The sequence below is a fragment of the Acomys russatus genome, chromosome 13 (genome assembly GCF_903995435.1).
Source record: "Acomys russatus chromosome 13, mAcoRus1.1, whole genome shotgun sequence".
Classification (NCBI taxonomy): Eukaryota; Metazoa; Chordata; class Mammalia; order Rodentia; family Muridae; genus Acomys; species Acomys russatus.
The window spans coordinates 13,581,581-13,599,724 of record NC_067149.1 but is presented as its reverse complement, the minus strand read 5'-3'; the positions used below and the strand labels follow the sequence as shown (position 1 = coordinate 13,599,724).

At 41.7% G+C, this 18,144-nt stretch overlaps 1 protein-coding gene across 1 annotated transcript in view; it reads left to right on the top strand.

The window, feature by feature from the left end:
• The window catches only part of Exoc6b (exocyst complex component 6B), a 440,601-nt gene that overhangs the window by 319,504 nt on the left and 102,953 nt on the right, over positions 1 to 18,144 (top strand). Inside the window, exon 20 of the mRNA XM_051154822.1 lies at positions 15,665 to 15,738. Within this exon, the coding sequence (XP_051010779.1) occupies positions 15,665 to 15,738 (74 nt within the window). The remainder of the gene's footprint in view (positions 1 to 15,664; positions 15,739 to 18,144) is intronic.

Genomic DNA, 18,144 nt, shown 5'->3' with positions numbered 1-18,144 from the left:
ATAACTTGCATTGAGCAAGACAAGATTCATTCTTTATTTTAAAATGTAGCTTTAATTTTTTTTTCTAATATATCTACTAGACAAAATTAATAGGCGCTCAGCTTTCTATTTAGTGCTTTTCTGTAGAATCAGTTTTACTATTATGTTAAATGGCCTACGGAATCCGCTCTTAATGTTAAACTTTCCGTTTGGGAATGTGTTCATACAGCAAAACAATCAGCCCTGAGCAAACACATGGCCAAGATTAAATCCTTAAGAGCACAGTAAAAAAAAAAAAAATATCAAGGATATAAAGTTACGACTTAAATGCAGGCTCTCTCATCTCTCAGGAAGCCCACCCTTTTCATGGCCGACCTTCAACTTTCCTAAGATTATACACAGAAGCGCTGTTGATTACTAATTTAGAAAGACCTCTTTTCACCCTACTTTAGAAAGGTCTATTGTGAAATTTGCCCGTATTTCATCAAATTATAAAACACTAAGAAAGTGCAAAAGAAAATGATGATTTTTCTCTCTATATGTGTTTCTGTGCTTTCATTGTTACCTAAGTAAATGGGGAAGAATATATACTAGGTAATACAAAGGAAAGGTAATGTGAACGTTCATCTTTGGACATTTCAGGGTGGAAGATACATGCTGAAATAATAGAGGGGTTGGCTTTTAATGGCCTCACGGACTTAACCTTCTTGGCCTCAGTTTTTCATCTGTTGGAAGTTCTCAGCAATTACAAGCGCTCCTTTCATCTTTTCAGATTTCAGGGTTGTAAGTTTAAGACCTAGGACGTTGCCAGTAATCTTGACTGTTTTTGGTCTATGGAATATTAAGGGCAAATCCAGCACCATGTAATAGGACATGCGTGGGCACAGCTTTCCTTAATCCATCTTCCGTTATAAGACTGGGCCAATACAAAAGTCACAAAGGTAACTTCAGTGGTGTCTCCTTAGGGAAAGGATAGCACTTAGTCTCTGTTCATAGTCCAGTTGCCTGGACTCCATTTCCTGGAAGGAACTTAAATTTACTTCCATTATGTCTTGAAACAAAATAGTTTCCTAGCTTGTTTTATGAGAGCTAATCTACTAATATCCTTGTTTTTAGTGATTATATTACATAAACCATGAAGTTGGCATCTCCGTTTTTCTGAATGGTTCCTGTTGGGATAGTCTCTGTCCCAGAGTGAAGGTATCTTCTGGTAATAGTAGTCACTGAGGTCCCTGGCCTCTTGCTTTCTTTGCATACTGCATGCAGCTTGGCCACCTGAAGTCTGTTGATTAAGTACCCACATGAAGGCCCTTCATGCTGTGGCTCTGTCTTAATTTATATGGCTTAATTGCTGTTAGCTAAAAGGACATGTCTGACTGTTCTAGGACACAGTTACTGTTTGGAGCAAAAGTTGAGCACTCATTTTTAAATCTATTTGGAGCACTGGTTTGGAATTTTCCTATCAATTTTAATCATATTTCCTGCAAAGAAACACTGAGGGTGAATTAAAGTTAATCTTTACTTTCCTCTATTGTTAAAAAAAAATAGTAGACTTTATTGTTTCAAGGAGTTATAGATTAGAAGCAAAATCTAATGGGTAGCACAGAAAGTTTCTACACACTTTCTGCCTCACCATACTGAGCCTCCTCCACTATTAATATTCTATGGCAAATTAATGCTTATTGTAATTAGTGCACCCACACATCCTCACCACCTGAAGTCCATATTTGACATTTGGGGTCATTCTTGATGTTACAGAATCTGTGAGTTAGAATAAATACATAACAACATGTGTCTGCCATTGTCGTGTCATGGAGAACAGTTTGCCTTCTGGGGGTTCTCGGTCTCTCACCTGTGCATGCTTTCCCATCTCCCTTGTCCAGAATGTCATAGAGTTGGAAGCATTCGGCACACAGCCTCTGAAGATAGATTTCTTCCATTCAGTAATATGCATATAAGGTTCCACCATGGTTTTTCGTGGCTTGATAATCCATTTCTTTTAGCACTAAATAATAATCCGTTGCTTAAATATAAAAGTTTAAGGGCATTGTAGTTATTGCCAAACTTTGGCAATCATAAACTGTGCTACTCTAAGCATCTACCTCCTGATTTTTGTGTAAATAACAGTTTTCAATTCATTTGATAAATTACTAATCTATATATCTCAGTTTCATTTCTGTTGTATGATAACTATGAGCAGAAGCAACTTAAGAAAGACTCTATTCATAGGGCTAGCTGTCCTTAAGGGGGAAGAAGGTGTGACGGTAGCAACAGGATGCTGAGAGATCGCAAGAACTAGAGGTTGGATGAGGCTATAAACTCAGTCTACCCCCAGGGGTGTACCAGCTGTTCTGTCTTCCGCAAGGCTCTACTTCCTGCACATTCCACAAGTGCCCCAAACAACACCATTAACTGGGGACTAATTGTTCAAATACATGAGCCTTTGGTTTCATTTCATAGTCAGACCACTGCAACACACAATTTTCAGGTCATGTTATACAAACACCTTTAGATGGTGTAGGAAGCAACAGCCATCTGTCTCCTCACTTAAAAGTAGTTGCTACCAGAGAATCTGTCTGCGTGCTTTTGAGCTTTGCAGTCTGTCTGATGTTTAAAGGTCCAGCTGAACACTCCAGTTGATGTTCATCAGTTTCTGCTTAGCATACTAGCAACTTCCATCTCCAGTTCTCAGTCAAACGCAGGCCGCCATGAGCTTGTTCTCATAGCAGTGTGCACATAGCTGTTTGGAGCCAGAGCAGACAAAAAGGCCCCTTTATCGTAGTGTTATGCTCTGATGCAGAGGCTCAGAGAAAGAGGCTGTGGCCGTTCTTATAAGCTCCTCTTCATCTTCTGCAGTAATGTTTCTATAAGACTTAATAGATTGGTGTGTTTTCTTCAGTTCATCCTGCCCCCCTCCCCTTTGGAAGCAAACATTAAAGAAGAGATTCAGCTGTGAGCACATCTTTATCCATATGCAGGAAGCAAGAATTAGAAGCTGGGTGAGAAATAAGCTAAAAGACATTGATGTTACAGGCAAACATTGTAGAAGAGGCCATTTACATGTAGCTGTGTGGTGGGGAGAAAGTAAGCAGGTACTCCAGAAGACGCACAGACTCGATAAGACAGAGGTCTGAAGTTACATACCGGGTAAGTCTTGACCCCAAAATTAGCAAAACAAAAGCAATTATCAAGAATAATAAAGTGCTAGGGATGGTGGTGCAGGCCTTTAAATCCTAGCACTCTAGTAGGCAGAGGCCAGCAGATCTCTGTGAGTTTGAGGCCAGCATGGTTTACAAAGCCAGTCCAGCCAGTCAAGGCTACACAGAGAAACCCTGTCTCAAAGAAACCAAATAAATAAATAGAATAGTAATGAAAAATTGCCAACTTTAGCAAGATGAAAAATCAGCATTCTGCAATCACCATTGTTAGGTCAAATGTCTAATTTCAGAAACTGTAAGGTATGGAAAAACAAGAGCTTGATCCCAGTGGGAACAAATTCAATAGAAGCTGCTTCTGAAAGGCCTGATACCAGTCACATGTGTTCATAAAAGAAGTGTTCTGGAGATGTTCATAGAACTATGGGGAGGTTGTTGATAACATAAAGACAATAATAGTGTGTGAAGAAAAAGCATTTACCAATAGAGAGAGAGAGAGAGAAAGATAGAGGGAAAAACTATTTTCTAGAGCTAAAAACTACAGTAACTGAAACAGAAAATTCACTGAAGGAAGTCAAAACAGAATGATGAAAAGTTTGGTAGCCATAAAGATAGAACAGAAAGAAAAGTAATTAAAGAAGGGTCAGCAGAGCCCAAGAGGGTATGTCCACAGAAGTCTCCCCAAGAGGGTGGGTCCACAGAAGTCTCCCCAAGAGGGTATGTCCACAGATGTCTCCCCAAGAGAGTATGTCCACAGAAGTCTCCCCAAGAGGGTATGTCCACAGATGTCTCCCCAAGAGGGTATGTCCACAGAAGTCTCCCCAAGAGGGTATGTCCACAGAAGTCTCCCCAAGAGGGTATGTCTGCAGATGTCTCCCCAAGAGGGTATGTCCACAGAAGTCTCCCCAAGAGGGTATGCCCGCAGAAGTCTCCCCAAGAGGGTATGTCCACAGAAGTCTCCCCAAGAGGGTATGTCCACAGAAGTCTCCCCAAGAGGGTATGTCCACAGAAGTCTCCCCAAGAGGGTATGTCCACAGAAGTCTCCCCAAGAGGGTATGTCCACAGAAGTCTACCCAGAGGGTATGTCCACATAAGTCTCCCCAAGAGAGTATGTCCATAGACATCTCCCCAAGAGGGTATGTCCACAGAAGTCTCCCCAAGAGGGTATGTCCACAGACATCTCCCCAAGAGGGTATGTCCATAGACATCTCCCCAAGAGGGTATGGCCACAGAAGTCTCCCCAAGAGGGTATGTCCACAGAAGTCTCCCCAAGAGGGTATGTCCACAGACATCTCCCCAAGAGGGTATGGCCACAGAAGTCTCCCCAAGAGGGTATGTCCACAGAAGTCTCCCCAAGAGGGTATGTCCACAGAAGTCTCCCCAAGAGAGTATGGCCACAAAAGTCTCCCCAAGAGGGTATGTCCACACAAGTCTCCCCAAGAGGGTATGTCCACAGACATCTCCCCAAGAGGGTATGTCCACAGAAGTCTCCCCAAGAGGGTATGGCCACAGAAGTCTCCCCAAGAGGGTATGTCCGCAGAAGTCTCCCCAAGAGGGTATGTCCACAGACGTCTCCCCAAGAAGGTATGTCCACAGAAGTTTTCTGGTTCTTTTTGTTTCTTGGTGTCCTCTTGTCCTTTTTTTTTATTGTTCTAATATTTATTTCTAATTTTTATTTTCCCTTTTCTTCTAATTTTCAATTTTGTTGTCCTATTTATAGCTTCTTTAGGTGCAATTTTACTTATTTAGTGTTTTTGTTGTTGTTGTTGTTTTGTTTTTTGGTCTGATAGCATGCTGCTCTCATTGTCACCAGCTGAATGGATTGTCCTTTTCTTCTCTTTAGTCTGTTTATATCCTTAAAGGAAAAATGAATCTCTAGCACCCAGTGTGTTGGCTGCTTTGTGTCTCTGATTGCACGTTTAATCTATTTACATAGAGATAGATGATGTATAAGTGCTTGCCTTAGCTAGTTTCCTGGGGTTTATTGTTTTTCAGTTCATTGGTTTATCTCTTTTTGTTTTACTGTGCTCCGTGGTGGTTTGCTTTGAGACTATGCTTTGGGTGCATGACTCCTCTGACTGTTGGTACTGATTTTGTGTTTTGAGGCAGGGCTTTATGTAACCCAGGTTGCCTTGAACTCCTTGTGTAGTTGAGGGCAACCTTAAAATGGAACAGCTGAACCACCTGCCCCCATCTGAGTGTTGTGCTGGGATTAAAGGCCACAGGTGCACTACTGGTTGCAAGTGGAATCTTGGTTTTCCCTGGGCCTTACATAAAACATTTTGTAGTTTTAATGTTCTGTCAGCGTCTCATGTAAGTAGACTTTACCCCACCCTTTATGCCACTCTTTCATTTATAGTTCTGTATTCACTGATGGATTACCAAAAGTATAATAATAATGTCTAATGGTTCTGAACTCTTAAACTGAATTTATGCCACAGTCATAGTCTCAGGGCTTGAACTCACCTGCCCTGCTAGTTAGTTCCACACTGGTGTATTCTTCATGCTGTTTGTTAGTGCTCCTTGTTTGCATTTGAGGAGCATTCCTGAGCATTTTCCTTAGACAGATCCTATGTAGACAGACTCCTTCTATCTTTGTGTGGTAATGTCTTTACCTCTTTTTTATTCCTGAAGAACACCACTGCAAGATTTTGGATTTTGGGTTGGTGGGGTTTTTCCTTCTGTTTTCCCTTTGAGCACAATGGATGCATCACCTACTTATTCGTGGCCTGGAGGCTTTTGTTGAAGAAGTATGGTACAAGCATCGCCTTTTGTGTGACCAGTCTCTCAAATCTGATCTTGACTTTTGATTTTTTTTTAAATATTTTGAAAATTATTTTATTTATGTGCATAAGTGTTTTACTTGCATATGCACTGTGTATGTAGTGCCTGTGGAAGCCAAAAAAAGAACTTTGTATCCATTGGAACTGCAGTTACAGACACTTGTGAGCTGCCACATGGGTGCTGGGAGTAGACCCCAGGTTCTTGGAGGAGCACCCAGCGCTTTTAACAACCGAGCCATCTTTCCAGCCTCTGATCTTGACATTTGATCATCCTCCTGAACTGGTCTGAGGTAAAGTGCCTATGGTCTATGATTTCTGGACATCCACATGCTTTTCAAGATTTAAGGTTTTGCACACTATTTCTTTAAGCTTTCTGACCATCTCCCCTTCTTCTTTGTGACTCATATTTTGTCCATTTTCCTTAAGTTTTCTTTCTATCCCTCTGTCTGCCAGTTTTAAATGTTGCATCTTTCTGTTTACTTTACTTGCTCTTTCATAGTCCATCCTGCAGATGGTGCTTTGCTGAGTTCCTTCATTCCTGTGCTATTGTTCTTCACTCTTCACTCTCTTACTTAGTTCTTGTTGGTTCTCGTTATGTTTTCAATTTTCTAATTAAATCTCTCTTTTTTCCTGTTGTATTGTTTTCCTAATTCCGCCTAGTTTTATATCTGTCTTCTGTTTATCATTGAATTTTATGAAGATGATTGTTTTGAATTCATTTTCAGGCAGTATGAAAACCTCTATTGTTTGGGTCAGTTATAAACAATGTTTTTGTTTCCTTTGATGGTGCTGTACTTGCTTCTTTTGACATCTGGGTGGCCCTGCATTTGAAGGAACATACATTTCTATTGGTCTTCATAGACTGTTCCAGACTTTTCTACTTGCGCTACTATAATATACCTGAGACTGGTAACTCATAAACAAAAGAAATTTATTTCTCACAGTTCTGGAGACTGAGAAGTCCAGGATTGAGACCGCAGCATGTCAAGGTGTCTGCTGGAAAGGTGGCACCTTGCTTCTGCATGCTCTGGGGGGGAAGAATCCTGTTCTCATGTTGAAGAAAGCAGAACAAGGTATCAGGCTCTTTTGCAAGGGCATCCGATATCATTCATAAGGGCAGAGCATGACTCAGCAGCCACGCTTTATTTATTCCTTCAGACTCGGGGGATTTAGTTCAGGGATTTGCAGATACTAGGCATGCACTTCAATGAGCTACTCTCAGTCATTGCAGTCATTGTGAACAGTCCCACCTCTGCATGCCATTGTATAGGGGAGGAATCTTCAGCCTCAGTTATAGAGGTAGGAGAAAGCATGTTCTAGAGAAGTGGTTGAGCAGTCTGGACCTGGTACATGGTTCACAGTGGGATTCACAGCTGGAGGCTTGGATCCTTGTGGTCACTGGGTGGCCTTGGCCATCATAAGAACCCTGATGTTTCAGAGTCTAGGTGGCAAGCTTGTCCATGGTGTGTTGATGGTACATCCTGAGTTAATGGCTGAGTGAGTTGTCAATACTAGCCTCTGACTGTGACCTAGCACAAACTTGCTTCAGGATTCACATCTCCCATCAAAATCCTTAAATGCACCTCTAGGGCACCATTGACCATGGCTCCTTCTAGTTGTTTGCAGTTGAGACTGCTGTCTGACAGAACCTGAGAGGGACTGCCCTTGTTGCCAGAGCTTCTGCAAGGTCTGCTGTAGTACTGAGCTCACCATGCCTGTCCCACATTCTAGAACACTGTTTCCCACTCCCCCCACCTCAACTCCCCATCTTTCTGTGGGCTGAATTCTGAGCATGACTGCTTTAGGCCATTGATAGAAGACCAGAGTTAACTGTCAGGGGAGACTCCAGAGTCACACGCAAGAATGCAGTAGTCTTTGTTGGGTAGCTTCCAGAGCTGGATGGAGATGGACAATACAGGTAAACTTTAAACCCCTACCCAGATCTAGCCAATGGTCAGAATATTCTCCACAGTTGAGTGGAGAGTGGGATATGACTTTCTCATGTACTCTGGTGCCTCACATTTGACCATGTCCCCTGGAGAGGGAGACCTGGTGGCACTCAGAGGAAGGACAGCAGGTTACTGAGAAGAGACTTGATACCCTATGAGCATATACAGGGGGAGGTAATCCCCCTCAGGAACAGTCATAGGGGAGGGGAATAATGGGAAAATGGGAGGGAGGGAAGAATGGGAGGATACAAGGGATGGGATAACCATTGAGATTTAACAAGAATAAATTAATTTTAAAAATTAAAAAAAAAAAAAAGAATGCAGTAGTCACCTCATCAAAGGCAGTTCTTCTGGTTCATGGTTTTGGCAGGAGAATTTTGCAAAACCAAGAAGGTCTATACCCACATCCACAGCAGTTTGGGGCCATTTCTAGGTCAAGTCTTTGTGTTGTTTCCTAGTCGCTCATTCACAGGTGGTGAAACACATAGATGAACACATTTTAGGTGTACAGTGTTGCATTGGTAACTGTAAGCACAAAGTTCTTTACTCCACCCACGCCTGAAGGGAGAGAGAGATCTATTGAGCAGACGCTCTAGGAGCCTTCTTCTCCCTGACCCTCTCCTTGTTTCTTTCGGACATGGTTCTTTCCTGGAGCTCCCTTCTTTATGTTCAGCCCAGCTTCTTTCTGACCAACAGGACCTGGAGTGGGTTCCCCAGGCACTCTATCAGCTCCTCTGCAATTAGCCTCCTGGAGCCACCTTGAAGTGATGCAAGAGGGCTTGTCTTCCCCAGAGCCATCCTCTAGTCTAACGCTCCCCTATCTCCTGCTCCAGGGAGCCAGATACCAGGAAACCATTATGTTAATGCAGCAACAACAGCATCTATTTTTTTTCAATCCCACAGAAAACACTTGTGACCTGACATGATCTTAAGATGCAAACAAGCGCCAGCACAGTTTAGTCTGTGTGCTGCTGGGTTTCTTATTAGCACTGGCTTACACCATAATCCTAAGCCAGCTGTGCAGGAATGTTCTAGCCTCTTGTCTGAACTGGATGCTCTCTGGAGCAGTGCTATACTGATGCTGTCTAGGGGACTTTTTGTAGTTTGTCTTTTAGCTTCCCGCTTGTCTAAGCAAATTCTACTTTTTTCCTGCAGTTTCTGTCCCGCCCATCTGTCAGATGCTTTTGACTTTGCTTTTTGGAAATGCATTGTTCCCATTGCTCATCTTCCTTTTAAAACTGTTGTTTTTGTGGACAATAGGTGAAGAATCAGTTTTCTGTTCAATTTTCGCAACTTGCTTTAAATTAATTTTTGAATGTCATGTCTATCTTTTCTGGCTTTACTCGTGTCTGTGCACATATCTGTATGTATATGTTTTATCTATATACATGTATTTGGGAGGAAGCAGAAATCATGCAATTAGAGAAGTGATTGTGTAGGCTGGAATGGGCTGCATGGTTCACAGAGGTGTTCACAGCTGGAGGCTTAGATGCTTGAGTGGGATGGAGATACACACACACACACACACATACACACACACACACACACACACACACACACACACACACATACACACATACATACATACATACATACATACATACATACATACATATTCTTTCCAGAAACCAGAAAACGTAGAAAGAGGTAGAGCAAAAGGACACATATGACATGAAAGCAGAAAGGACACTAAGGGGAGGTTACAAGAATAAGTGCCACTAAAGCACACTTGGTTTCGAGGTGCTGTCATGGTATCTAATACCTAATAGCTGGTTTAAAATGAAGTGCATAGGAGATACTCCTCATCTATAAAATAATGCATTGTTCTTTAATGCTGCTAAGCCTGCAAGAACCCCAGTATCCTAAACTGTTCCAGGATCGCTTAAGATGTACTCTGTTCCACATTTTGTGCAGTGGTGTGAGCAATGGAGGCAGAAGAATGGATCTTTTTAGCATTCTTTTTGTATGTAGAGATTACAGACTATTGTTGTTTTGACTTCTCAAATCCCTTCTAACTCTGATTTTTATTTTCTGTGGAGGTTTTGTGTGTAGCTATGCATATATACTCATGGGCATGTCCCTGCAGAGGCCAGAAGTCAGCCTTGGGGTTCGTTCCTTAGGTGCTGTCCCCCTTGTTTATTTAGACTTGCTCTTTACTTGAGCTTGGTATTTCAAATTTTGGGGTATCCCTTTCTGACCATCATATGATAGCAGTAGATCCTCTCTCATTAAAAAAAAAAAAAAAAGAATTTAAGAATGAAAAACCCCAAGGAGGCAAGCTGTGACTCGTGACACCTGCCTGGAGGAGGATTATAAGGAAGAGATAGATGAGTAACCAGAAAGGCCTCGCCATTTGAGGAAAACCTGCATGCAGGTCAGCTACATGGTGGCGGGCACCTGTAAGGCAGGGAGGGGAGTTTTAGAGAAAGAGAAAAACCCAAAGCTTTAAAGAGAGCATGCTAAGAAAGAAAGAAAGAAAAGAAAGAAAGAAAGAAAGAAAGAAAGAAAGAAAGAAAGAAAGAAAGAACAGAGAAAAGGAAAAATGCTTCTCTCATAGTTCAGAACTTCAGCAGACTTGCAGAGCCACATTGCTGTGGCCCTCCCTGTAGGCTACTAAGGGTTGAAATTCAGCAAGGAAAGTCCATCATCTCATTAAAGGATAATTATTACAGGCTGAGCTTGCTTTCCTAAGGGATGGTCCTTAACCCTGCTCAGCTGGAATGCCCACCCTAGCCAGAGATCTCATCCTCTTGGCAAGAAGGAAATCATTTTTCCTTGATGGGCCTTTACTTGCTGTACTGTCACCTGGAACTTAGCAATGGGTCCCCCAGGCCTCAGGAATCCACCTTCTTGGCTCAGGGATTGCAGGGTTGCACCATTATACCTGGTCTTTCTAATCCCGCCCTCAGGACCACAAGGCAAGCACATTACCTACTTGCCACATCTTCAGCATTCAGCATGCTCTATACTAAAGTGTTTTGTTTTCTTCAGCCAGTTGCAAATATATCAGATAAAATTTGAAACATTTGTTTTCCTCTCTCATGGACTTATGGCCTTTATTAGTGTTAACATCAACTTAAAAAGAAACCTAGGAGGAAATTGAAATTAGCAGTACCCTTTTGGAAACCTTATTAGGCTTTGATTTTTTAGATCTGTATATTGTGAAAATTAACATTTCTTTAAAAGATGACCATGTCTCAAAGGTTTGTGCATTAAGCATATCAGAGGTTGCTGGCTTTTGTGATTTTCCTTCTCCTTGGACTCTTCTTTGAATGTGTACCTTCTCTGCTATAACTCTGTGCCCCTCCTTTTAACATTTCCTACACAGCCTTCAGTTGGTTGGCAGTTTCCACACTGAATTTTTTTTTTTCAGTTTTCACAGTGAATCTCAGAGTGGGGACTTGGTACCATGTTGTACTCAGTGAGTCCCTCCTGACAGGAGGCAGAGGATAGAGAGAGCGGTGCTCTGTGGAATGACTTGATGCACCTTGCAAGCAGATGCCAACTCACCAGAATTTGGTCCCATCCCCAGGCAACAGAAACTGCTGAAAGGGAGTGTGTGGTTCTTTGGGAAATGAAGCTGCCTTTTTTGATTTCCTGGATGGTGCTGAGGCTGCCCTGTAGAACTCCACGCTATGGACACTTTGATGCTGACACAGGTCACTAAGAGACTGAAAGCTTACTGTCCAGAAACAAGTCTGTGGTGCTTCCGCTTGGCTGTGATTCATGTCAGAAGTCCATAGCTCTAGGGCTCATACTATGTACATGTGAAGTTGGCTTGTCCACACATCAGCAGCTTCCCTTCCCACCTGTCAGGAAGTGTTTGAGAATTTGTGCGTGTCAGCCGATCCTGGCTGTGTCTCTTGTCAGTAGGAGAAACACTGCTGATCGGTGCTGATTTATGTCCCCACGCCTACGTTCTTATGCTTCCTCTTCTTTAGTTATGAGAGCTTATAAGATACAAAGAAGAAATCACTCTCCGCTCTGTAGCAGCTCTGGGTAAAATTGTGAAGTAGTTCCTTACTGGCACGTGTCCCATGTGTGTTATATTTTACCTACATAAAATCAGGCTCTGCATGAAATTTTTTAATATTTTATTAATTTATTCATATTACATCTCAATTGTTAACCCATCCCTCTGCATGAATTCTTAGTTTAAAAAATATTTATATTTCCTACTAATTGATTTTATGTATTTACTAATGTATTTTTATGTATTTATAAGATTCTTATTCTAGGAGGTCATATTTCTGAGACTATATTAAATCACAGAGTTACAGAAATTTTATTTCATGCATTTATTTAATTTTTCTAATAATATAAATGAAATTTTCTGTGTTGTGCCTAACAGACTAGTCATATTAACTCTCTTAAAAAATAATTCATTATCTGCCTATAAGTTTTCCTATAAACAAAAGACTGCTCACTGAGCCAATCCTGTTTCAGCTCTGTTTCTTTTTTATTATTATTATTATTTCTTCTTCTTCTTCTTCTTCTTCTTCTTCTTCTTCTTCTTCTTCTTCTTCTTCTTCCTCCCCTTCCTCCTCCTCCTTCTCTTCTTCCTTCTCCCCTTCCTCCTCCTTCTCGTGTTTTTTTGAGACAGAATTTCTTAGTGTAGCCTTGGCTGTCCTGGATTCACTTTGTAAACCATGCTGGCTTAAAACTCACAGCAATACACCTGCCTCTGTCTCCCTGAATGCTGGGGTTAAAGGCATGCACCACCATGCTCAGCTGACAGTATTTCTTGATATTGGGTCACCAAACCTGTGAGAAGTCAGTAAAAGCTATCAGTCTTTCCTTGTGGAGAAATGCACACACACAATCAATTATAAGGATAACCAGTTGTGATATGCCTGCCACTTCCAGCTGCTTTATATGTGTGTCTTGGCTTAGTCCTTATGACTATGCTATAAGAAATGATCTGCTATTCTAATGTTTGATTTAATGATTTTTAAAGACATAAACAGGTTAAGTAATCTGTTGAACTCAAGAGTTAGTAAGTGGAGAAGTAGAGCTCTGGTTCTGATTTTTATTACCCTTAGGATTGTCCCCTTAAAGTTCTTGTGCCTGAGATTTTATGGAACTCAATAGTTTATAATTCTGAAAATTGATACCTGGCTTAAGGACCTTACCTGTACCAGAGACTTGTTATCAGTTATGAGTCTATATGTCTCGTGAATCTTTCTTTTTTAAAATTGAAACATAATGTTTGTTGAGCATCTGCTATCTTGAATTATTGTTAAGCTTTGTGATAAGGTCTCTATCTCTAAGGGATTTTCTATCTTTACCATAATTGTGAGGTTGTTAGAATTACGGAGTGTAGTTCAGTAATGGAGTACTTGTCTAGCATGCACAAGGCCTTAGATTTGATGCTCAGTACTGAAAAAGAGAGAAAAACTACAAATATAAAGTTAAATTTACAGTAATTATACATTTCCATAATTGATTTATGGAGATTAGTCTTTTCACTTCATTGTATCTGGCATAATTATCACTGTCTGGTTCTCTTTATAAAAAGGTAGATCAAAGGCTGCCATAGTTTTTTTGTTTGTTTTTGGTTTTGGTTTTTTTGTTTGTTTTCTGGAACCTGAGGATTTGGTATGTCTTAAAAATCAAGCCTATAAAGTTAGTGAGAGCTCAGCATATAGCACACCCAGACTCCTGAGTCAGTGTGTCTGCCACACAGTGAGGAAGAGCATGAGTGTAAACCCACGCCCAAGCCTTCCAGCGGTGTGTCGTGGAGAGGTGTGTTGAGTTGGTCATAGGCAGGACAGCAGAACATCTCAGTTCCTGGGCTCCTCCTAATAGAGAGACACCTTGAATTGCTTTAAATGAGGCAACACTGGCTCGAGCGATACAGGACTACTTAAGGTAATCTGTCAACCTTGAGAGAAGTAAGTGCAGATTGACCACTCAGCAAGGCTGCTGACAAGGAGACCATAGCTATAATTCAAAGAACTTCTTTCAACAAGAGCATCCTGTGAGTCAGTGATACACTTGGGATGCACAGTTCCTGCATCCCAGGTTGCCATGTGATCCTTACTGTTGCTTACTGCACATCATGTTGATATGCAGAGTATTCTGTGTTGAGCTTCCCGTCAGCATGCTTTTCACCAAATGCTTGTATAGTTTTAGGACTTTACACTTTTGAAACTTGGGTTTTTAGTCCTTTGGATAATGTTGGATTCTAAGTGGCATGGGAGTGCTCTTCTCAGGGCAAACAGTTACTCTACTAAACTTGTGTTCAGAGTGGATCTCTTTTATCTCTTTTCTTTTCTTTTCTCTCTTTTTTTTTTTTTTTTTTTTTTTTGACCTGTTTTCTTAGGCATCCTTTTTATTTGAAATGTCTATAATAAGAGTATTTTATATGTAGGTATATGCCACACATTAGTTTAATGTGTTGATTTATAATTCCTCTCGTATAATGTTGTCTTGTCTCTACAATCTAAATTGTTGGCATTATTTTTTTCTAAATCGGGGCAGTGATTTTATGTAAATCTATTATGGCTTCAAAATGAGTGGGAAGGGAGGGACAATGCACACAGCAGTAATCATTGTCCATACATCATCTTTTAAATTTATCCTATGTAGAGTCTTCTACTTCTCTAGCTAGATATGAAAAAGAAAAAGGAAAGTTTTATACCAGTTCTATAGGTTCTTAAATTCCACCTTGGAGAATATGTGTTTGAAAGGAAAATTCTTCTTTCTTTTTTTTTCAATTACTTGGGCTGTGTTTCGTGTAAATAGTAGATGGCTATAAAATGCTCATTGTGCTTAGACTTCATAGGAAGAGCTGAAGTCACAGTGACTACCCAGGTCTTGACTGTGCTGCATGCCTGTCTCTGTGGAGGGAACTTCAGACCTTTTTATTTTCTAATAAGCAGGGCTCGGAGACAATAAAACTTGACATTCTTAACTGGTACTAGCATTTGTCCCTGTAGCCCTGTGCCATTTCTTTCTTGTTAATGACATGGAAGCCAGAATTATGAGGGAGCATGGTCTCAAGGTGCTACTGTAAACTGCAGATAGCGTCCATCCTGAGAGGAACAGGTGGAGGCAAGAGGAAGGCTTACAGTAGTACGGAAATGGACGTCAAGGACAAGGACTGCAGTAGAAGGACTGGCATATGCAAATGTCCTTTACCATTGTGGTGAGCTTCATCCAGGTGCAATCTTCATATCTGCCAATGCTTCTTTGCTTTTTGAGCCAAACTCTGACCAGGGCAGCAGCAGCTGCTGCAAGTGGTGTGCGTGCATGTGTGTTGTGTAGGAGGTTGGCACTCATGAGATAATACAAATAATCAGTGAGGGAATAATTAATGATGTGGCAGGGAATATTTTTTGATAAATGCCTAGGGAATGAGGTGACAGGCGTGAAATTAGAAAATTCCTTCAGTGATCTGAAATATAAATAGCTTTCGGAACTGAAAAGAGTTTCTCAGCTGAAGATTTTATTGTGTTGAGAGGAAAAACTTTTTTCTTTTCCCCCCTCCCTTCCTCCTTTGCAAGTTGTTTGTCCATTCACAAAACAAATACTCTGAAGCCCAGCGCGGCTCATGGGAATAAATTTCAGGTCGAATTAGTACAGTTTCCTTGCTGTCAGGATGCTGGAATTAATGGTGTTTTGATGACACGAATTTTGAAGTGCCAACAAAGAAGCTGAAGGGAGAGAGACATGACTCCTTAGAAGCTCAGTCCTGCTCTCCCCCAGCCTCTCTTGTCTTCCCTGTCATCCGTCTGCCAATCTCCCTGTCCATGGTTAGTTAAAGGCGCTTTTTATCCTCTTTTCTTTCCCACAGAGTTTGCCAGATCCGGCCCGGTGCCTGGGTTCCAGGAGGACACGCTGCAGTTGGCCTTCATCGACTTGAGACAAGTAAGTCTTTGTGTTTTTGTTTTTTGTTTTTCTTTTAAGATGTGTGACTGAAGACCATCAGGTCTTAAGGAAAAGGAGAGGGGAGGGGGTTTGGCATTGGTGATTCACACTGGAGACCTAAGGGCTTTTCCCTGTGTTTGAGGCCACCTCTTTTATTTAGCTATCTGAGATCCTTAGCAATGGTGGAGTAAAGGTTTTGTGGGTAGGAGGGAAGGCAGGGGGCGGGAGGAGGGATCCACAGAGTAGAGGGACTCAAGTGACCCTCAAGTGATGCGATCCATTGTGTGGCCATTGACTTCTGCAGACACAGCGAAAAGATGACTCGTCAAACCCATGCTAAGCAGGTGCACTGATGCAGAGACTGCCCGCCTAGAGAACTTTGTGTGTGGATAATGTGGCCAGCAGGGTTAAAGGAAATGAAATGTTTTGCTTTCAGGGTTGTTAGTCTGGTTTGTTGACTTTTCCTTGCTGCCTCGTACCTTCTATCGCCTCCTTTGTAGAATGTAGTCGGCCACCAGCAACAGAGTGCTGGTACTTGAAGATGGTTTGCAAAGGTTCTTACCAGTCATGCTAGACCGATAGGAAGTCCTGTTACAGCATGGTGAAGGCTGGTTCTTAGGTCTACCTGAGCTTTGGCAAGCCCACAAGATGGAGAGGCCACCCATAGGGCTGTTCTTGCAGATGGGAAAGGGTCAGTTGGTAGGCCTTGGTGATTTGGGTATAGTAGAACAAGATGGGCAGGGGCCAAAAGGGAGAGCTGTAACTGTGCTGTCATCTCTTCACTCTGAAGATGGATGGGGTTGGATAGAAAGTGTGCACGAAGTGAGCACCAATGACTGATGCTTCTCTCCTATTAAAACAATCTTTTTTTTTTTTTTTTTGTCTGTTTTAGAAGGGGGGCTGGCTTTGTTTCTCCTGCCATAATGATGCAGTGCCTCTTGTTTTCAGAGCTGACATAGTTTGCATTCTGAAAACTTGTAGATGCCCAGAGTGTTTCTTAAAGCTGTAGGCCCCCTTGTCTGGGTAACCTCCTTACCTCTGTGACTGGATCCATGCCGGAATAGCTTTTAACCCATAATGGATGGTCTGAGCTAGCCCTGGACCCTTGTGCATGGGAGGTGTAATCTGTCATTGATGACAATTCTAGAAAGCCCTGTTCAGCAGAATCATGTGTCTATAGACCCGCCATGGTTTGGGGATTCAGACCACATCCCAGAAACGTGTGTCAACTTTATATTTGGGGGCTGGGTAAGGGTTCTCTTTTTCATAAGACTTTCCTAGCATTGTCAGAAATGGGGCTCTCCCCACACACTGAACACCTTCCACCTATAGCTTTGAGGGGCTCAAGTTTTAGAGTTTGATCTAAGATAGGAGGTCGAGGTTTTGTTTTGGGGTTCAGTGGGGATCCATTCCCTCACTCTGGAATTTGTTCGCCAAAACCTCTAAGTCAGTTCACACTTCTTGGAAAACAGAAAGTGATTTTTATTGGAAGAACATATTTAAGAAAAAGTTTTTCCTTTTTTACTGTTCATGAAAAGAAAATGTCATTCTCAGTAGTTTATCGTTTTGGCACCTATGGAAAGCAACTAGTGTTCAAAAAAAAAAAAAATGTGATCTGAATGGTAAACAGAAAAGCGCATCCAGGGTGAGGTGAGTCTGACCAGGGGTGACTGCTCAAGTCCTTGTGAACCCCAGGTGAGCAGTGGTGGCTAATGTGGATGCCGAAAGTCCTGTCTGTGCTGCATTCCTATCCCCAGAGCTTCTTTTGTGATGTTTAAATGGTAAAAGCCCAAACTACAAATTTTTACTGATAATGACAGACTGTGTTTCTTCTTATTCAGTGTGCCATCTGAATTCTACCTAGATTGTTCTCTGTTACAGCAGTTGGGAAAGGATCATTTCTAACCTAGCTGAGTTAAACAACATTCTTACTTGAAGGCTGTGTCAGCAGATAGCTGACATGCTGCAGAGCAATACTTCCACATTCTGCTCTAAACTATCTTTCCTCTAGGCCGTTCTCAGATGTTCAAAGTACAAGAAGGATTCCTGGTTGTATGTTACTATAGGGGACTTAATGTAAGGGGAGACAGACATGGTTAAGTGTCTGTTGTTTGTACGTCTCACAAGCATAAAGTAGAATTTTAAATTGGGAGTGGAAGCTGGTCTTAAAATTGTACAATACAAATTTGCCATGTTCCTTCCATTGTTGCATAACACCCAAGCCAGACTCTGTGTTGGCTCTCCCTTGGGGAGAACTCTACCCAAAGCAGCAAGTTCACCTTCAAGCAGCCTCCTTATCATGAAGACAGCCATGACTGTCTCAGTGCTAGCCCTTTGAATCTGTGTTCATTGTCTGCTTGTTTTAGATGTGGCTTTGGTTTTCTGTTCGTTATACTGCCAGGCGTC